Below are 22,500 nucleotides of genomic sequence, written 5' to 3'. Positions count from 1 at the left end.
TTATTTACTAGTACTGTTCATCACAATCAATTCAATTCTGTTAATACAGTAATGTAAATCCTGTAGGCTGCATATTCTTAGTCCTTTATAATTCTTCAGGCCACGAGAAGGTTTTTTTTTTTTTTTTTACAAAGTGGGACCAGAGGGGTTCAGTAATTTAAACAATGCTGCAAAAAAAATTATATTTTATTTAATTATTACTATTTTATTTAACGGTTAACTGGTTAAAATGAACATCCCTAACTCGTTCCCATGATGCACTGCTCTGACGACTCCTTCCCATGATGCTGTGCTGCAGGATGTGGTTCCCCAGGCGCTGCTGGAGCAGTATCTGTCGATGACGGACCCGTCTCGCGCTCAGACGGTGGATATGGAGATCGCGAGGCACTGTGCCTTCAGTCTGCCTGGAGTCGCTCTGACCCTGGGACGACAGAACTGGCACTGCCTGCGCGACACCTACGAGACGCTGGCCTCCGACATGCAGGTGTGTGTGTGTGTGTGGGAGAGAGTGTGTGAGAGAGAGTGTGTGTGTGTGAGAGAGAGAGGGTGTGAGAGAGAGAGAGAGTGTGTGTGTGTGTGTGGAAGAGAGTGTGAGAGTGTGTGTGTGGGAGAGAGTGTGAGAGTGTGTGTGTGTGTGTGTGGGAGAGGGTGTGAGAGAGAGAGAGAGTGTGTGTGTGTGTGTGTGTGGAAGAGAGTGTGAGAGTGTGTGTGTGGGAGAGAGTGTGAGAGTGTGTGTGTGTGTGTGTGTGGGAGAGGGTGTGAGAGAGAGAGAGAGTGTGTGTGTGTGTGGAAGAGAGTGTGAGAGTGTGTGTGTGGGAGAGAGAGGGTGTGTGTGGGAGAGAGTGTGAGAGAGAGAGGGTGTGTGTGTAACCCTAACAACAGGCACTGGAATGAGAGCAGGTGCTGACCGCGTGTGTGTGTGTGTGTGTGTGTGTGTGTGTGTGTGTGTGTGTGTGTGTGTGTGTGTGTCAGTGGAAGGTGCGGCGGACACTAGCGTTCTCCATCCATGAGCTGGCTCTGATTCTGGGAGATCAGCTGACCGCTGCTCATCTGGTGCCCATCTTCAACAGCTTCCTGAAGGATCTGGACGAGGTTCGCATCGGCGTCCTCAAGCACCTCTACGACTTCCTCAAGGTTTCTGCACAGAGCAGTGTCTGTGTTCCTCATTCCTGGGGGGTCTCTCCTTCTTATTTATTTGTCTTTCTTGGGGTTTTGAGAAAGACAGTCTGGCCGGTGGTCAGGCTTGTTTCTGGAGGAGGATGGTGATGATGGTGTGTGTGTGTGTGTGTGTGTGTGTCTTGCAGCTGCTGCATCAGGACACTCGGAGGAAGTATCTGTATCAGCTGCAGGAGTTTCTGGTGACAGATAACAGTCGTAACTGGAGGTTTCGCTCCGAGCTGGCCGAGTACGATCCCTCTCTCTGTGTGTGTGTGTCTGTGTGTGTGTGTGTGTGTTCTGACCTGTGTGTGTGTGTGTCACAGGCAGCTGGTGCTGCTGCTGGAGCTGTACAGTGCTCAGGATGTTCATGATTATCTGCGGCCGCTGGCTCTGTGTCTGTGTTCTGACCGCGTGTCGTCTGTGCGCTGGACGTCCTACAGACTGGTACTGACCACACACACTCCTCACTCACTCGCTTTATTTTTCTGTTTTGTTTTTTGTTTTTTTTTCCTCCTTTTATGTATTTTTTTTACTTTTTGCACTTATTGCAAAAAGCAAATCATTCATTATTATTTTTATAATTTTCATGATTTTATAATTTTCATATTTATAAAAAAATATTTTATTAATTATATATTTTTTCTTTATTTATAACTTTTTTAATCCCCTTCTTTTTTTCTGTATATTTATTTTTTTATTTTATTTTTTTCATTTTTATGCATTTTTTTTTTTTAAATGTCCTTTTATTTTATTTTTTTGTGCTGCTACTTTTTTACTATTTTTTTCAATCCTCTGAATCGTTCTGAGTGGTTCTCCGTGAGTGGTTCTCCGTGAATCTCTTGCGTGTCTGATGTGTGCAGGTGAGCGAGATCATCAGGAAGCTGTCGTCGTGTTCGTCTCTGCTGGTCAGTTTTCTGGGAGAGCTGGTGGAGAAGTTCTGTCACTCTCAGAAGTGGTCCGGTCGTCAGGCGTTTGCCTTCGTCTGTCAGGTGAGCCGTGCTCTTCATCATCATCATCATCATCCTCATCATGGGTGTCGTGCGGCTCCTGACGTCTCGTCTCTGCTCAGCTGTCTATAGAGGAGGAGTGTCTGTCTCTGGAGCAGTTCTCCGAGCATCTTCTTCCTCCTCTTCTTCAGCTGGCGTCTGATCCGGTCCCTAACGTCCGTGTGCTGCTGGCCAAAACCCTGCGGCAGACGCTGCTGGAGCGAGGTGTGTGTGTGTGTGTGTGTGTGTGTGCGTGTGTGTGTGCGTGCTCTGGCTCATGTTCTCTCTCTCTCTCTCTGTGTGTGTGTGTGTAGAGTATTTTGTGAGCTCGGTGAACGGTCAGCAGGAGGCGCTGGAGCACACACTCGTCTCTCTGCAGACAGATGTGGATAAAGACGTCAAATACTTCGCCAGCGTTCACCCCAGCAGCACACGTCTGAACGAGGACGCCATGAGCACCACGTCCTCCACCTACTGACCCGCTGGCCCAGAATGCACCTCTCTGACTTCACCACAGAAGCCTTAATCGTGTCTTCCTCCTCCAGAGAACACTTGAGCGTCTGCAGACTCTGGTCTCAAGGGCTGAGCGTCGCTCTTTTAATCGCAGCACATTGTTGCTCAGACGGACGCGGCGTTTCGTTTCTCATGAACGTTTTTAACTGAACACTCAACAGATGAGCAGAGAGTTTTAATGATTCTGTACATACAGCTGTGTTTGTGATCATGGAGAGCGCTGATCATATTCTCTTAATCTGTCCAATAAAGTTTCACACACAATCACTGCTGTTCGTTCACTGAAGCGATCATGAGGTAAAATTGCCTTTATTAATAACACAGTTCACTGATGATCCTTCATATTAGTGCTGTTCTTCCATAGCTCTTAACAAATAAATGATAGTTTTTCTGGATTGCTTACACAATTCCCCATTTTCTCACAACTGTGAACCACACACTTACTAGAACTCAATCTTCAGACTTCCAGGTCAAGGTTCAGAACCGGTTCGGCTGTGCTCTTCATCCTGAGACTCTGAGCCGTGTTCACGCAGGGTTAATCCTGTGCGGTCTGAGCTCATTCTGGCATTCTTCAGGTTCTTATACTGTGTGTGTGTGTGTGTGTGTGTGTGTGTGTTTTCTGAATCGGAGAAACCTGTGCAGAGAGGAAACTGGTGCATCAGATATGAACCGATAATTCTACAGAATTTGAGCATTAATCATCATATAATCATCATATTATCATGATTTCTGAAGATCATGTGACACTGAAGACTGGAGGAATGATGCTGAAAATACAGCGGAGCATCACAGAAATACATTACACTTTAACCTGTTAGCCAGCACCCCCCATTATGGGACTCACAGCTGAAAGTGCTCTATCAAACTTATAATTTTAATAGTTTCCTACTTCAGTGTGTTAGAAACATACTTGTGGTGTCTTTAGAAAGAAGACCCTTTGGGCTTCACTTTTTATCAACCAGATTTGATAATGCTCAAAAATATTAAAAGTTATAGACACTGAAGTGCCTTGAATTTTTTTTACCACTCTTAAATATTTTTTTATTTGATATAAAAATACATGAAATGAGTCCTGGAGAAATCTAGAAAAGTAATGGGTTGAAAGCCACATGTCTCATGAGTTTCTATTTCAAATCTGAATAAAATATAATGAAAAATTAGACTCCTGCAAATATTTTTATGAGAATATGTCTACACCCCCCACCCCCCAATATAAGAAAATATATTTCCCAATAGTATTGAAGGCTTCTACAAACTATTTAGTCAATAAACATACCACTGCATAGTTTTTTTTTTCAATTATAAAACACTAGACAGAAACCTAGACATCATATAAATTATTTATTTGAGCCCTAGAAAAATACAATAAGAATAATTTGAGTAAGAAAAAAAATAATAATAATAATAAAAAAAAGCATTTAACTTTGTTTGCCAATTACAGACTGCTAAAAATGCATCTTTTACAATGAATTATGATGAAAATAAGTGCTGATGTGCTGATGGCCACTTATACAGATGGTAATAACACAAATGTGCCAAAGTAAATAATCCACTCTCTCTATTCATATAGACACGTTCACTTTGATAGCCGTGATCATACAGTGATAGCGAGCTGGTTTGCACTCAAACAGATGGTTATCATGCAGATACATTCACATTCAACATAAAACACACTCTCACATATATAAAAACTGTTTAAAAATAAAAGAAACAAAGAAAAACGACGCTGTAAGCTCCGCCTCCATCAGCTGACAGGTGCGTCAGAGCGCGTCACATGCTCCAGGAGAGAGCGCCAAATTCAAATAAACGATCTTCCGCCTATTTTTAATTCATTCTTTTTTCCGGTGGATCGCTTCATTCTGTTTGTGACACTTTACGCTGCAAAACCATGCCGTGTTTTTCTACAAAGACGCAGTTTCCGACCGTGAGTTATTCCATAACGGACGCAAACAGTTCTGTCGCTGAAGACATGAAACGTAAACAAAGGAATTATGATCCATATTACAACGTTATTGCTTCGTTGGACTAAACGTGCTTCATGAGATGTTGTTCAGTGGACCCTTACCTTTCTAACTGAACCGGGATTTACAGCTGTGGATGTGTTTATGACTCGTTATTACGACGGATCTGGTATGTACAGCGTTTCTAATGTTCATGTTTTTATGTGTACTGCTTACACAAATGTAGCAAATACAGTCTTTATAAGCTTTCCATTGAAAAACAGCGATCTGTCGTCGATGCTTGAGGCTTAGATCTTTATAATGATACATAGTTTGTCAAGATTAAATTTGTCCTGTTTCATTTAATCTATTCATAATCACTGACACGTGCGAGGGTGAGATGCTTTGAGGACGAGGGCGTTCTGGTGCAGGTTTTAACACAGATTCACACAGAAAACAGCTGTTTTACATTAGAATAATATTCCAGATTCTGACTGTATAAACACATTTTTGGAGAGCAGAAGAGACTCCTTCAGAAACATCATAATTCATAAATATTCCTCAACCCTGAATCACATTCAGAGAAACACCAAACCGATCCAGCAACACCAACAGCTCAGTCTCACAGCATTTAAGATTTAGACACACAACACACTGTGACTGTATGAGCAGACAGTGTGATAAACATGATATACTGACATATTGCAGATATGTAGACACACTGCAGCATAAAGCTGCTGCGATTCACTGAACTTCAGCTTCGAGCTTCTGTGTGTTTGTGATCCTTCAAACCAACATAAACACTGAGAATGAGAGACTCTTACCTGAGTGAGACACTTGCTGACGTCACTGGCGCACAGTGCTTTATTACAGAAGATGAAGATGAAGGCTGCATTACGAACCGAACCTACAGAAGCACACTGACGAGAGACACACACACACACACACAGAGAGAGAGAGAGAGAGGCGCAATAAACAAACAGCTCAAACATCAAAGACAAAGCGCGCCTGACTGACAGACTGAGCGGCGACATCAAAGACTATCAGTGTGAAAGTATCGAGCGCGTGTTACATTAATCTCTCAAACACAGACGCGCGCGAAACTCCAGAGGAACCATCTGAAAACCCGAGGAGACTCAGAAACTCCAGAACTCTCTCTCTCTCTCTCACACACACACACACACACACACACACACAGACAGACGGGCGCCTTAAAGACACAAGGCTGCATTTATTTGTTAAAAAATTTAACTTATTACTATTCAAAACATCTGTTTTCTGTGTGAATCTGTGTTAAAGTGTAATGTATTTCTGTGATGCTCCGCTGTATTTTCAGCATCATTCCTCCAGTCTTCAGTGTCACATGATCCTTCTGTTAGGAATATCGCTGCATAATGAATGGAAAGATGCAGGAAGGTAAATTTCAAATGTTCAGACAAAACACGTCACTCATAACGCAAAGTATTTCCATCAGTAATAATGATTTATTAACCATCACACATTAATTCAGCTGTGGGGGTTCATGGAGCTCAAGATCTGAACAGATTCCTGAATATAAAGCTTTTCAAGAACAAATAAAGGAAATCGAAGACAAAGAACTCATCTAAATTGAGTTTATAATTCAATCAAAAGCAAATATCTAACAAAAGGATAAACAATTTTTATTTTCATATTTCCATTTTGTTCAGTGACTCAGAAAACAAGACTTCTTGTCATCATTTAAGACTTAAAGCCTTCATTTATAGAAGGGTGAACTACAAGTTTAAACTCACAGAAACAGATGAAAACTGAATCCTCACATCCAGGAACTAAAGATACGACCAGAGACATCACACGGAAGAAAACACTTTTGTCATTTCAGTTTATTTGTATTTTTCCAAGTACATTTCAATCTGTACATCAGCACTCGCTCACAGCTGACACTTTATCAGACTGAACGAAAACAAAACAAGAAAAAAAGACAACAGTCTTCTGTCAAAAAAAGAAGTGGCGTGTCCTCGAGTCACATGACCAGATCACATGACATCAGCGTCACAACACGCAAATCATGAAGAAAACCAGAGAAATGAAATGAATCATGCTGCTCCTGCAAACAAACGAGTCGTGATCGACTGATGTTCGGACAGAAGAAGCGGTGATGATGAAGAGTGAAGCTCAGAGCATCAGTCCTCACCGAAGACAACGATCAGAAGAATCCAGACGCTCTGATTAAAATAAAGCAGACCGACAGAAGCTTGAGCGGCCAACTCCTCGCGCACTGTCACTTTAAAAAACGGCCTGTACATGTGAGTGTGTGTCTGTGTGTGTGTGTGTGTGTGTATCAGTCTCTGTTGGCGTCCAGTGATGGACAGACTCTCCGTCTCACTGTAGACACAGATGAAGATGAAGATGGTGTGTCTCACTCGTCCGATCCGGCCGAGCGTTTCTGAGTCCTCTTGCGTGGAGATCGTCCAGGAGACGCTTTATCTGAGAAACACACACACACACACACACGTCAGTCACATGATCAGACGCGAGTCACATGATGAAGATCAGAGGACAGAAAGATAGGAATCAACGCTCACCTCGCCGACTCGCCACTGAGCTCATGAGAGGAAGAGGAGAAGAGACGAAGAGCAGCGTGAGAGAGAGAGCGAGAGAGAGAGAAAGAGAGAGAGAGAGAGAGGAGGAAGACCAGAGCAGATCAGACACAAACTCACCCTGGACTCAGATATTTACCTAAAGTTGTCAATACTTCAATCACTAGTCACGACACACAGCTGAAGTATATATATATATATATATATATATATATATATATCTCACTGTGCCAAGAATATATATCACCTTTTTCCAATATAATAGATTTTTATCATCAATGATAAGTGTTATTGTAAGCCTATTATTATCAGTTTTGTCCTCTAAATATAAAATATGAAGACAGAACTGTTTTCATTCATTATAATCACATTGTTTGCATAATGTGTGTGTTCAGTCTATTATGCATTATTATTATAAATACACACACACACACACACACACAGTATATATATATAAAAAAAAAGAATTATAAACATTTAATATAAAAATAAAGTTTCTGAAATATACACATGTATATTTATACATAACATATACACTACACACACAAATAATGTTTATTTTGGGCGTGAGTAATTGTTTGACAGCACTAATTATAACGGTTTTGTAAAACAAATACATGTGATTTTTTTACACTACTAGTTCCAAAACTAAATCTTCAAGCTTTATTTTGGTGGATTGTGGAGTATTTTAGAGAAATGCTGTAAACTAAACTCTAATTTAAAGACTATTCGAGTCATCTGATTGGCTGTGAACCCAGTGTGTGTGAATCAGTGTATCAGTCTGTGATTGGCTGACACTCACTGATCTGGTTGAGTGTTTCCTGTGGGATCCAGCTCATGTCCACATCATTGTGACTCGAGGTTCCCATCTCCACTTTAGCTGCGGGCCGTCTCCTCTGTGACACACACACATACACACACACACACACTGAAGCACAGACTCTGACAGCAGGGTAATGATGAAGAGCGGATGATGATGATGAGCGTCTCACCTTGCGTGACTCGAGCAGCTGATGAAGGCCGACCACCAGCAGCAGACCGAGACCCGCCAGGAACACGTACAAGAAGATCCTGCGCACACACACACACACACACACACACACACGATCAGAGCGCCGCCTGCTGCCCAGAGCCTGATCTCCTCTCTCGCTGCAGCACACTTACGTCTCTCCGTCCAGACCGTCCTCTCTCTCAGTGATGGTGACCGTCTGATTGAACACAGCGTCCTGGAACACGTTCCCCTGAAACAGAAGAAGGAGACGAGTGAGCGAGAGAGGATCGAGTCCAGAGACGTTCTGCTCACACACACAGACACACACTCCCTCTCCCTCTCTCACGCACTCTCTCTCTCTCGCGCACACACACACACTCACACTCCCTCTCTCTCTCTCTCTCACACACACACTCCCTCTCTCTCACACACACACACACACTCACGCTGCTGTCCCTGTAGTTGAGGTTGATGACGAGGCCGAAGGGCCGCCCCCCCATGGGCTCCGCAGGGATGAAGGAGTACTCGAAGGAGGCCTGACGCTGAGGAGGAACCTCGGTCCCCAGCTGCAGCGCTGTGAAGTTCTGGATGTAGAACTGGAAGTCCTGCGGGTAACGGAAGGAAGCGTCTAGAGACTCCACCACGAACATCTCCGAGCCTTTATTAGTGAATCCCAGCAGGAACTTCACGATGTTGTTGGCGGGAAAATCTGCCATTCAGGAAGAGAACGAAAGAGCGACAGAAGAAACTCCCATCAGTGAATCAGAGTTCACCTCCAGATCAGAAACTAAACACTGACTCTGAAATAACACGCTGAGATTTATGCGATGAAATTAATGTGAATGATCCGCAAATATAACACAGAGACTGAGAGCTGAAGAAATCAAGGCTCCTCAGAAGATGTGAGATGTTCTGGAGGCTTGTGAAGATCATTCCTCCGCTGAGGAACAGTGAAAGTAAAGCTTCTGGAAACAAACGCTCCTCAAAAGATCCTGAGGATCAGATTTGAGACTCTAAAACATGATTGATGGAGAATCAAGTAAAGCTGAGCTGCTTCAGTCCAGGAAGAGTTCATCTGGAGATATTACTGACCTTATTCTGACCTTTACTGGATCACAATCAGGAGAGATTTGAGTCTAGATGAAGCTGAACACTTCTACAGTTACACTAGAAGAGCTCTGACTGATAAAACACTAAACTCTCAAGACGTGAAGAGATCGAGTGTGACAGGTTTCACATTAGAACTTCATGATCAAACAAGTCTTTATAGTTAAACAAAGTCTTGATATTAATATAATGTATTTTAGTAACAAAGGTGATGCAGTATTGAGACACTGAACAGACGTGTCATCGTCTGAGTGTGTGTTCGACTCGTTCACCTTCTCCTTTGACGAAGAGGATGGTGGTGTCAGCGTTGGGTGAAGCCTTTATCTCTCCCACCAGAGCTTCTTCCTCCTCTTCCTCTTTTTCTTCCGTCTGACAGAAGAAACCACAGCATGAGTGTCTGCACTGACCGCTCGGACCACGAGAGGTTAATAATAGTTAGTTCTCTTACTAGTTCAGTGTTCTCATCATCCTCCACCTCAGCTTCATCATCCTCATCCATCACATCATCAGCTCCATCTTCATCCACAGCCTCCTCTTCATCAGTAGCATCCTGTGCAGAAACAACCGGCCCTGGACACACACACACACACACACACACACACACAAAACTGTGTTCAACACTGATAATAATCAGAAATGTTTCTTGAGCAGTAAATCATCATATTATTCTGATTTCTGAAGATCATGTGACACTGAAGACTGGAGGAATGATGCTGAAAATACAGCGGAGCATCACAGAAATACATTACACTTTAACACAGATTCACACAGAAAACAGATGATTTACATTAGAATAATATTCCAGAATGTTAGCTGCACTTTGTATCAAATAAAAGCCGGCTTGGTGAGCAGAAAACACTTCTTTAAAAGCATTGAACTCGTAATGTTTAAGAGTGAGGAGTGTGTACTGTGACACGTCATCAACACTACAGTGACAGAAGGGCACTAGTGCTTCAGTGCACTACAGAAGAGAGAGTTAATGTGAAGCTTGTGTTCGGTTCTGATGCGATTCACCGAGAGTTTGAGTGAGTGTGAGCGGCGCGGAAGGACACGTCACACACACACACACACACTTATATATATATATATATATATACACACACTAAGAGCACCTCCAGAGCGCTCATTATCGATCAGTAACCGTGCACTGATCGCGTTATTGGTTATTATTTCAGATATTACAGAGAGATGCGGCCTGATGACGCTCAATAAACTCACCCTTCAGCAGCAGCGTCGCGGGAAACGCCAGCAAGAGCAGCAGTAGTAGCTTCTGTAACAGTTTCATGACTCTGATCACGAGAAACAAAGGAGAATCACTGATAATAAACGAGAAGAAACGACAGAAAGACACGTCTGAAGCGCTGCACAAGTCCACACTGACCTCATCCGGGACAGCGCTGACGTCACACGCACAGAGACACGTGTCGCTATAGAAATCAAATGAGCGCGATTGAGGCGCTGGCGATGGGCGGGGCGTTCGAATGCCTTAAATTATTAAATAATATATATGAGCTCTTCTGTGCGTGTTTTCCATTTTATAAGTTCGATAGATTACCATTATAGCATTAATTAGGTGTAAAATAGTTTTCGAAGCTTCTACCGAGGCAACAATGTCACGTGATAGCTGTTACCTTGCTTAGCGCTTGTTTAGGATGATCCAATCACATTCTACTGAGATTACTTTGAGTGTTTATGTTTTAAAAACATTTTTAAAAGTTTTCTGGGATGCATGCATGGGATTTGTCGATCAGAATAAATACATGTACATGATTATATGCTAATGTGAAACTGCCACAAAACAAACACCGTACTGTGATTTAAACGATTCTCAGCGCCTCCTACAGCGCCTCCCACGCTGCGCATGCGCCCCATCCTGCCAGCGCTGACGTCACACGCACAGAGACACGTCGCATTCGTTGAGATTCGCGCGTGCGCCACACTCGCAGAGACAGAGCACCAATCACACAAAATGCTGAACAAAGCTTTTTATTAATTAAAATGTCAATAACTGTGGAACACTACAAGTTATATAATGTTAACAGAAGACAATGAGGTGGATAAATAGGTCAAAGTGACGATAAATGAGAGGATTTATAATAAAGTAAATAAAACCCTTCGATCCCACCATACTCCTGCGATCCGAACACATACAATCACACCCACAACCTGCTGATATTTAGCTTATAATGCATCCAGTGTCATGCATTTATCACGTACTTTACTCATCTTAAAATCTGACAGAACTCTGATTCAGAAAGAGTCGTTCTGAGGTGAATCACTGATTCAGACTATGTGAATCAGTGCAATCAGTAGAAAAGAAGACCTGACAGAGCTCTAACTGTCAGCAAATGCAACTGTTTACAGTCTAAAGATGATTGAATCAGCAGATCTGAACTGAATCATATAGACAACTGAACGAATGAATCGTTTGTCTGTTCGGTTCCTCTGTGAATGATTGAGTTCACAAACACTGATCACATCAGACTCTGTTCATGCTGATCAAACGCCTGTTTGATGACAGATCAACATGTTACTCCTGTAAATAAACCAAACTAATGTGATTAATTAAAGCGAACATCACGTCTATGTGATGAACAGAACAGTGAGCCACTAAAGCTGGTCACATTTATCCATTAATCCTCTTCAGAAAACTTTTTTAAAATCAAACATTAGAAAAAGAGTGGTTTCTACATACAGTAGATGATTGTTTTCTACATCACATGGCTTCTGTGCAGATCTGGACTGCTGACAAACAGTCGTATGTTAGAACATCATCAACCTGTTCAAGCTCCAGAAACTGAACTGATTAGTAAACGAACAACCTGAATTAACATCGCTTCAGAACTAGTCCCAGTAATGTGTGATGGCATCATAACGCTGGTGAAGAACATGAATCATTAAACAGATCATCAGTGTGACTACAGCCTCATTCAAATATCAATTATATAATTATGGATTATTATTAACCTCAGATAGATCAGATATTAATTCATCTGATTCTCATGAAGCTTGTTTCTGCCACAGAATAAAAATCATACAAAGTAACTGACAATTTAAAATGTTTCTGCATAATTCAGACAAAAATTGTGAGAAAAAAGTGTTGTTAGAAACTCAGAAGTGTTAGATATTTTGACTTTTTGTCTGAAGATTATGAGTTTATATCTCAATTCTGAGAGAGAAAAAGTCTAAATCGAGATATAAACTTAGTTGCAAGAAAAAAAAAGATCTGAAGGGTTCATTTGCAAAAACAGATAACTCCATTTTTAACAGTTTTCGAAAATCATGTTTTTTCTTCAAGTGTATTCAAATTAATCTCAATCAAACTGTATTTGGGTTATTTTGATCAGGTTACAAATAACTAAATAAAAATACAGCTAAAACACAATAAATCAATGAAAACATAACAAAAAACATGAGTTATCTGTTTTTGCAAATAAACTGTTCATCTAAAAAAGCAGTTACCTTTTTTAAAAAGTGTTATCTGTGGCAGAAGTAAGCTTTGGTGTGAGTATAATCAGATGATTGTCTGATCAGTGATGACAGACGCAGACAGAAGCTGTGTTCATGTGTGAATGATGATCTCAGTGCAAACACTCCACGTAGTTAGCCGGAAGCATGCCAGACTTTCCGGTGCGCTGGACCGTGCCGAACATCCATCCCTCGTCGATGGGCTGCACGTTAACGATCACGTCTCCGTCGCGGAAGGAAACCTCGTCGTGATCGTGAGCGGCGTAATCATACAGCGCCCGGTACACCCTCTGCTGGACACAACACTTGTGTGAATGTCACACAAATTCTAGTATAATACAAACAACTGTAGAGAAAAGTGTGTGTGTGTGTGTGTGTGTGTGTGTGTGTGATGAAGCGCAGTGTGGCGTGAGCTGTGTTTTCTCTCACCGTGTGAGGAGGAGAGCGAACGCTGCGGACGGCCTGCATGTGAGCGTGACCCTGCTGGTGCTGCGGAGCATGATGGGAGTGATGCTGGAACACACCTGCACAAACACAGTCCAACACTTTCATCTGCTCTCACTCACACACACACATAACAATATAAAACTAAAACCTCACATGAAGTTCCATAAAGTCAGAAAGAATCATATTAATATTAAAAATGAGTATTAGTGATGGACTGACCAGTGGCTCCTGCTGATCTACGGTCCATCTCAACCACCTGCGGCTGGACGCCATGGTAACCGTCGCCGGCGCCCATCAGCTGGTCTCCATGGAGATGTGCCATGTGTTGCTCATCGAGGGTGTGTGTGGCGCCTCGACCCCGCAAGCGCTCGAACTCCTCATGATACTTCGCCTGAGAGAGAGAACGTCACACACACACACACACACACACACTTCAGGTGTGTGTTGCGGTGCGGTCTGGTCTCTGATAAGCCCATGTGTCGTCATGCATGTGACATGTCAGTCATGTTTTAATGTGGTCATGTCAAACACAGGCGTCACCATGGTCCTGCTTTCATAGAAACACAGTCTTGAGATTTCAGCGTGTGTGTGTGTGTGTGTGTGTGTAAACCTATTGGGCAAGTCGTGGCCTAATGGTTAGAGAGTTGGACTCGTAAACCAAAGGTTGTGAGTTTGAGTCTCAGGCCGGAAGGAATTGTAGGCGGAGGAAGTGTATGAACAGTGCTCTCTTCACCCACGACTGAGGTGCCCTTGAGCAAGACACTGAACCCACAACTGCTCCCTGGATGCCCACTTCTCCGGGTGTGTGTTCACGGAGTGTGTGCACTTTGGAGGGGATAAATGAAGATGGTCTCCATACTTGGCCACATGTCACGTCACTTTTATATTAGTATGTATGCATTTAAATGTACGCATTTAGCAGATGGTTTTATCCAAAGCGACTTTCAGTGCATTCAGGCTAACATTTTTTACCTATCATGTGTCCCCTTAGAATTGAACCCACAACCTTTTACACTGCTAACGCAATGCTCTACCACTGAGCCACAGGAACACATATGTATGTGTGTTGGTCAGGTGGAATCTGGCTGTGTATGAGCTCTCAGTGTGTCTTGGAGGGGTGAAGTTTCTAAGTCACAACTTCTTGCTACTGGGGTTCCTCAAGGCTCAGTACTTGGACCACTTCTCTTCTCCATCTACATGACATCATTAGGATCTGTCATTTAGAAGCATGGATTTTGCTATCACTGCTGGGCTGATGATACTCAGATCTACTTCTCATTCCATCCAGATGATCCGACGGTAGCTGCTCGCATTTCATTTCTGTTTGAGTGACATTTCTAGCTGGATGAGTGACCATGACCTTCTGCTCAACCTTACTAAGACACAACTCCTGGTGGTTCCAGCTAACCCAACATTTCATCACAACTGTGTGTGTGTTGATCTGGCTGTGTGTGTGTGTGTGTGTATCATATCAGGACACAACTCTGTATAATGTCATGGGTATGACACAGGTATTACAAGGAGAGGGTGACTTATGAGGACATAACCCATGTCCCCATTTTTCAAAACACTTATAAATCATACAGAATGAGTTTTTTTGAGAAAGTAAAAATGCAGAAAGTTTCCTGTGAGGGTTAGGGTTAGGTGTAGGGTTGGTGAAGGGACATAGAATATACAGTTTCTACAGAATAAAAACCATTACACCTATGGGATGAACACACTTTACACAAAAACAAACGTGTGTGTGTGTGTGTGTGTGTGTTGATTTGGCCGTGTGTGTGTGTGTTGATCTGGCCATGTGTGTGTGTGTGTGTATGTGTGTTTGTGTGTTTGTGTGTGTTGATCTGGCCGTGTGTGTGTGTGTGTGTTTGTGTGAGTGAGTGTGTGTGTGTGTGTGTGGGTGTGTGTGTGCGTGTGTGTGTGCGTGTGTGTGTGTGTGTGTGTGTGTTGATCTGGCCGTGTGTGTTGGTTCTGCAGCCAAACGTCTGTGAGATGCCATATGGGCCGCTCCATGAGTCCTGCAGCTCCAACATTCATCATCACAACCGGATCATAACAATCCTCAACAACACAGAAGAGCTTGATTAATATTTCAGTCTCCAGTCATCTCAACACAAATATTGACTTGCATCTCGACTACAGGAAGACTATAAAACTACTTCAGAAAATGTTTAATTCATTTTTACTGATTTTAAAGATTTCAGATAACTGAATAAAACATAATCTTTGAGGAATTTCACTAAATCAGGAGATGGTTTTAATTCTTGTTTTAATTTATAATATTTCTGAATAGAGTAAAATCTTAAATAATGTTTTGAACTTTTACTTTAAGAATAAAACTGAAAAATGTTTATTAAAATAATTGTTATATTTTCACTTGATTATATTTTAAAAGATTGATTAAATTATTAGCATTTTATGAACTCAATTGATTCTGACGTGTTTGATTATACATTTGTATTAAATCTGAACACAGAATCCAAATTTAGTGAATTTGATTAGACATGTTTTTGAATATTACAAATGTAATAAAAAATGGAAAACACAGAATTTACAAACTTCCAGTGACTTCAAACACGAAGCTCTGTGAACATCAGCAGCTCTAAACCACAGGAAGTTCAGTGGAGTAAACGTGTTTAAAGCCCTGTTTCCTCTTTTCATTGGCTGTAATTACAGAGCAGTGTTTACTGGCCGCATCACGTGACATAAACATAAACATAAAGAATGTGAAAACTACAGGACTTGAGCATTTTGAAATATTACATAAAAACACCACCTCTGGGTGGAAACAGCTGACAGTGACATCACACACGGCGGAGCAGACCTCCGGAGACACAGACACATCAGGGACCTTACTCTGAAGATATTATATCACATATTCTATATAATCAATCCTGTCACACAGTCACCTGCGTCTCAGAGTCGCTCCAGTCCATTTTCATTCATAGTGACAGTAGTGTGATATTGTGTGTTTGTTATCAGAGACCAGGCACCTCACACACACACACACACACACACACACACACAGGGGTATCATACGTTACTGATGTGCTCCTGTGTTCTTCTGAGTCTCTGCAGCTCCGGTGTGTCTGTGACGATACTGAAGCCTCGGCCTTTGCTCTCCTCGAAGTCTCGCTTGTATCTCACCTGCAAACACCATGAGGTCAGAACACTGCTCAATCAGTCACAGTCATTCTGACAGTAAACATCACAGTGACTCTCGCCGTCACCAATACTGTGATCACAGTCTGACCCAAACACATGCATGTGACCGACAGCACCAGCTCAGAGAGAGCGAATCACTTCCTGCAGGACTGAGACTCTTCTAGCAGATTCAAACTGAATGAATTAAAGAATCACTTCCTGCAGAAGAGTGATTCTTCGAGAGGAGCAGCATCTGCTCTGGTCTGTCATCACCTTCTGTCAGCAGTGTGACACACACACACACACACACACACTGTAAAAAGGGTTTTGTTTAAAAAGCTAAAAGAAATCTAAACTGGTTTCACTGAAGTCTGAAATGATTCACTATGACTGAATCGACCAGATCTTGACTGGTTCACTTCCTGATGAGCGCAAGCACTGTGATATTTTACAGTGAGTGCAGTGTTTTATGAGCCGTGAGCTGTTTTTAGGTCACAGTCCTCCGATGTAAAACACAGACACAATGTGCAGTGATATGTGGGACATCAGCGTCGATCTCAATCGACTGAACATAACGAGCGAACACTGCGAATGATCCGAACGAACTCATCTGAACGTCTGGAAACACAAACACTGCAGAATCTGAAATATTTATCACTCAAGCGCTTCTCTGTTCAGTTCCCAGGCTGGCTCAGGATAATCTTTGTGCTCAAACATCCAGGTTTAATAACAGACGTGTGACACGGTTTCCAGATATCTGCAGTGTTTCTGTGTGCTTCTGCTCTACATGAACCTCCATCCTGAAACACGTTTGGGTTTCTGCTTAATGCTCTGATGTGAGCTTCAGTGAGACGAGCTCCAGATCCAGACACAGGTGTGACTCTCACCTGACTCTGTAGTTCAGTCTGCTGCTTCAGACGCAGGTTCTCCGGTGTGTCCGTCACGATCGTGAACGACGTCTTGGGATAGTGACTGCAAACAAAACACAAACAGTTTCATCACAGTTTATTTTCAGCTGCTTACATGTTCAAATCTGAGTGGTTTCTAGTGAACGTCTGCCGTGTGATACACAGAAATACAGATCATAAACGTGTCATGTTTGGGTGGATTTTTCCTTTAATGCTCGACGAGAGCTAAAAATGATTCTGTTCTGCTGTGACGCAGCGATAACCTTCTGCTCTAATCACAGTAATAATCATCTCCTCAAACTCTGGAAATAACACAATGGCTTTTTATCACTGCTATTGTGTGACGAAAATAAAGCATGAATGCCCACTGAATCAGCTGAGCGTTTCCCTGACAACCCCTGACCCCGCCCCCAAACACATACAACCAATCAGCTCCCGGTCACACGGGTGCAGCTGTCAATCAAACATCAGAACAGGAAGTGAGGGAGTGACTGTTTCCTGAAGGAAGAACATTTCCCCTGACCTCCATCTCTGACTGCATGAGTTCAGGAAACGGTGTGAATCTGAAGTGAATCTGACTCCAGATCATGAGCAGAGTTTGTTCGGTCACACAGAAGAAGCTCAAAGCAGAGTTTGTTTGTGATCGGAGTGTGTTTTTGTTTCTCGGACACCAAGCAATTACAGTCCATAACCCTCTCCAGAGACACGCTAACGACCTGCTGACGACTTTAACCTTCCTGAACAGGACTGTATCTTTTTCATTCAGAAACACTGATTAACACAATAACTGTTTTCAATCATCATATTATTCTGATTTCTGAAGATCATGTGACACTGAAGACTGGAGGAATGATGCTGAAAATACAGCGGAGCATCACAGAAATACATTACACTTTAACACAGATTCACACAGAAAACAGATGATTTACACTAGAATAATATTTCACTGTTTCGCTGTATTTTCAAATAAACACAGCCTTGCTAACCACACGTGTGAGTGTGTGTGTGTGTGAGAGAGAGAGAGAGAGAGAGTGTGTGTGTGTGTGTGTGTGTGTGTGTGTGTGTCAGAGAGAGAGTGTGTGTGTGTGTGTGTGTGTGTGTGTGTGCATATGAGTGTGTGCATATGAGGGTGTGTGTGTGTGTGTGTATATGTGTGTGTGTGTGTGTGTTAAACAGGTCATCTGTTGTGTTCAGGACTAGAGTTATTCTCGTCTCCATTAGCAACTCTTCTAGTGAGTTCAAGCTCAATCTTCAGAAACAAAGAGCTGCTCTGTGGGACGCTGAAGCTCTGGGTCTGAGCCAAAGAACACGGCAGGAAACAGAAAAACAGGAGCAGCTACCATCACGGCTCCGTCTCCACCAACACACACTTACTAGAGAGCACACACTCGATCAGTCGTGATGACACACGGGTGAGATCAGATCAGAGGACGCTCACAGCGCTCAGAGATCAGGAAGGAAATAACAAGGAGATGTTTGTGAGCGAGATCAACTGCTCTGTTCATCATTTCAGCTCATTTGTTTTCATCGTCACACAAACGAGCTCTTCCTCTTTGATGTGATATCACATGTGACCACGCTTGAATGAACCGGACCAGAAGAAGAGGTTTCCATAGCAACGGCCCACACACACGTTTGTTTTGCTATTTTAGGGAGGACACTGCTTAGGCTTCTATTGATTTTCTATCAGGTCAATTATATTTTCTCCTAACCCTACCACTAAACTACCCACCACAGAAACACATGAGGAACACTACTAGTGAGGACCAGTCACACACACACACACACACCCGAACAAGTGAAACTCTTCTCAGGACACACATGAAGAGCTGCTCGGTCCAGGACTGAATCCTCTGACAGAATCAGTTCATAAAGAAACATCCCATCTCCTGCTCATACCTGTATATGCTATCATATCAAATATGATCTGTCCTGAATCAGACCAGGTTTATAAACCTCGCTCATCAGTAGGTTTTTTAATAATAAACACAGATATATGATATAAATATATGATTCAACCTTTTCAGAGAGCGGCTCTGGACATCCTGCTGGAGCTCAAACTCTAGGAAACATCTGACTTCTGTTCTGACGCTGCTTCAGGAGACAAACACTGAATCACAAGCACTGTATCTGATAACAGTGGTGTTTATAACTGCATTTCTCTGTGCTGTGATGATTAAACACAAGCGAGTGCAGAGATGAAGCTCAGCTCAAATGAGTCTATGAGGAAATCTGGACGCCTGAAGCGCTTGGATCGGCCCACACACACTAACCTGAGTAGGTGCATCAGCGCACACACACACACACACACACACACACACACACACACTGTGCTTATGGGTTAGATGTGCTTCTACAGATCAAGTACACACTAAACGCTGAACACAGTCTCCATATGAAGCACAGGCCCATGTTCACAGAAGCTTCACTATAGCGAATGTAGATTCTACAGCGTCTAACACTTCAGTTTCATCCATCGCACCCAAAGATAAACTGCAGTGCTTTACAAATATAGGACAGGAAGAGCTAAATAAACTTATCACTGTATCTAAACCAACAACATGTTTATTAGATCCTGTACCCTCTAAATTACTGAAAGAGCTGTTACCTGTAGCCGAAGAACCGCTTCTCAATATCATAAACTCGTCGTTATCTTTAGGTCACGTCCCAAAACCATTCAAGCTGGCGGTTATCAAGCCTCTTATTAAGAAACCAAAACTAGATCCTAGTGTACTGGCAAATTATAGGCCTATTTCAAATCTTCCATTTATGTCTAAAATTTTAGAAAAAGTTGTGTCTGCTCAATTGAGCACCTTCCTACATAAAAATGATCTGTATGAAGAATTTCAGACACCATAGATCATGACATACTCATAGATCGATTACAAAACTATACAGGTATTCAAGGGCAGGCTCTAAGATGGTTTAGATCCTACCTGTCCAATCGCTAACATTTTGTTTATTTAAACGGGGAGTCATCTCATTTATCATCAGTAAAATATGGAGTGCCACAAGGCTTTGTCCTAGGTCCCCTTCTATTTTCAATATACATGCTGCCCCTTGGTAATATTATTAGAAAATACGGGATTAGTCTCCACTGTTAAGCTGATGATACTCAGCTATATATCTCAACGAGACCAGATGAAACTTCCCAATTATCTAAGCTAACAGAGTGTGTTAAAAATGTAAAAGATCCTATTAAAATATTTCCTATTATTAGCACATTGGTCAACGTTTTGTTTGAATGGTGCTATATAAATAAAAGTGACATTGAGATTGACATATTAAATTAGGATAAGACAGATATATTACTTAATGAACCGAAAAACAATACACAGAATCTCGTAGATTACATTTGCAACTAGATGAATGTACGGTTACTTCCTCTACAGTCAAAAATTTGTTATATTTGACTGCAACTTGTCTTTTGAAAATCATATTTCCCATGTTACAAAAACTGCATTCTTCCATCTTAGAAACATTGCCAAGCTACGAAACATGTTATCTGTTTCTGATGCAGAAAAGCTAGTTCATGCATTCATGACCTCTAGACTGGACTATTGTAATGCACTTCTAGGTGGTTGTCCTGCTTCTTCAATAAACAAGCTACAGGTCGTCCACAATACAGCAGCTAGAGTCCTTACCAGGTCAAGAAAATATGATCATATTACCCCAATTTTACAGTCTCTGCACTGGTTATCTATTAAGTTCTGTATCAGTTACAAATTATCATTATTTACCTATAAGGCCCTAAATGGTTTAGCTCCTGCGTACCTAACTAGCCTTCTACCACGCTACAACCCATCACGCACCCTAAGGTCACAAAACGCTGGACTTTTGGTAGTTCCTAGGATAGCAAAGTCCACTAAAGGAGGTAGAGCTTTCCCACATTTGGCTCCCAAACTCTGGAATAGCCTTCCTGATAATGTTCGGGGTTCAGACACACTCTCTCTTTTTAAATCTAGATTAAAAACACATCTCTTTCGCCAACCATTCAAATAATGCATCTCATAATTTGCGACTGCAGCTGTATATGAAAAAATGTGCATTCTTATTCTTCAGCTTGGGTTAAACTAATTAATTGTACTTTGTTGGATCAGCAGCTATGCTAATGATGTCTCTATGTGTTTCTCTGTTTCTGCTGGATCTTCATCCCGTGGTAACTAGGATTTACACAAGCTCCAGTCTGGATCCAGAACACCTGAGAAGAGATGATGCTGACCCTCAGAGGACCCCAGATGATGCTGACCCTGAATCAACAACAGAACTAACGAATATTGCTACAAGTGTGACTGCGTCATATAATAACTGATGTTAATAATGTTCATCGTCTGGCTGACTACGTCTTGTATTATTTTTCCATAAATTTCTGTCATATGCACATTAACTCATAGTCACCACTAAATATTGTAGAAAATTAATTTTCTGTTAAGTTGCTTTGCAACTTAATTGAATCGAATTGAATCGTGTAAAGCGCTATACAAATAAACTTGAATTGAATTGAGTTGAACCTTCTGAACACACACACACACACACACACACACACCGCCTCTCATGTCTCTGTCGTCTCTCTGTGGTTTCAGAGTGTGAGCGTGGGGTGTGTGGGTGTTTCACTCCTGAGGGCACACGTTTGGCCCACATTCACACTGACCAGCACACACACACACACACACACACACACAGAAATATACATACAGTGATGTGTTTAATAATGTGTTATTATATAATTCAGCACTTGTGTGATATAAGCTGCCTTATTTAAAGATGAAAGAGAAATGCTGTTGCTGTATTAATGAGCCTCAGATGCATTTCAGCTCCATCTGAGACCATCAGAACACAAACATCTGAATGAAAACATCTAAACGCAAACATCAGAACGCAAACATCTGAACGAAAACATCTGAACGCAAACATCTGAACGCAAACATCTGAACGCAAACATCTGAACGAAAACATCTGAACGCAAACATCTGAATGCAAACATCTGAACGCAAACATCATAACGCAAACATCTGAATGCAAACTTGTGAACGCAAACATATGAACGCAAACATCTGAACGCAAACATTAGAACGCAAACATCTGAACGAAAACATCTGAACAGAAACATCTGGATACAAACATCTGAACGCAAACATCTGAACGCAAACATCTGAACGCAAACATCTGAACGCAAACATATGAACGCAAACATCTGAACGCAAACATCATAACACAAACATCTGAATGCAAACTTGTGAACGCAAACATCAGAACGCA

General features: G+C 42.0%; 2 protein-coding genes and 2 pseudogenes across 4 annotated transcripts in view; 1 reads left to right on the top strand and 3 right to left on the bottom strand.

Annotated features, from left to right (window-relative positions):
• LOC113042668 (serine/threonine-protein phosphatase 4 regulatory subunit 1-like) overlaps positions 1-2,924 on the top strand; it is a 10,955-nt pseudogene extending 8,031 nt beyond the window's left edge.
• Positions 1-22,500, bottom strand: part of LOC113042671 (receptor-type tyrosine-protein phosphatase mu-like) — a 673,064-nt pseudogene that overhangs the window by 206,543 nt on the left and 444,021 nt on the right.
• Positions 6,236-10,693, bottom strand: LOC113042684 (translocon-associated protein subunit alpha-like). Of its 2 annotated transcripts, XM_026201707.1 has the most exons (9): positions 10,493-10,693; positions 9,723-9,844; positions 9,547-9,643; positions 8,614-8,876; positions 8,341-8,417; positions 8,169-8,247; positions 7,979-8,072; positions 7,162-7,176; positions 6,236-7,063 (listed from the first exon to the last, which is right to left on the bottom strand). In XM_026201707.1, exons 1-9 carry the CDS (start codon positions 10,557-10,559, stop codon positions 6,996-6,998), a joined length of 882 nt encoding a protein of 293 aa, XP_026057492.1. In that variant the 5' UTR covers positions 10,560-10,693; the 3' UTR covers positions 6,236-6,995. The 2 variants fall into 2 exon arrangements, with proteins under 2 accessions (XP_026057492.1, XP_026057493.1); XM_026201708.1 differs by lacking the exon at positions 7,162-7,176.
• LOC113042689 (LIM zinc-binding domain-containing Nebulette-like) overlaps positions 11,246-22,500 on the bottom strand; it is a 15,086-nt gene continuing 3,831 nt past the window's right edge. Inside the window, exons 3-7 of one of the 2 annotated variants that reach the window (XM_026201713.1) lie at positions 17,221-17,305; positions 16,229-16,336; positions 13,409-13,580; positions 13,172-13,266; positions 11,246-13,035 (exon numbers count right to left, since the gene is read on the bottom strand). In XM_026201713.1, the coding sequence (XP_026057498.1) occupies positions 12,856-13,035; positions 13,172-13,266; positions 13,409-13,580; positions 16,229-16,336; positions 17,221-17,305 (640 nt within the window). In that variant the 3' untranslated portion in view covers positions 11,246-12,855. The remainder of the gene's footprint in view (positions 13,036-13,171; positions 13,267-13,408; positions 13,581-16,228; positions 16,337-17,220; positions 17,306-22,500) is intronic. The other variant, XM_026201714.1, reaches the window with a different exon arrangement.

This window comes from Carassius auratus, chromosome 24, assembly GCF_003368295.1.
Source record: "Carassius auratus strain Wakin chromosome 24, ASM336829v1, whole genome shotgun sequence".
NCBI lineage: Eukaryota > Metazoa > Chordata > Actinopteri > Cypriniformes > Cyprinidae > Carassius > Carassius auratus.
This window is presented reverse-complemented; position numbering and strand designations above follow the sequence as displayed.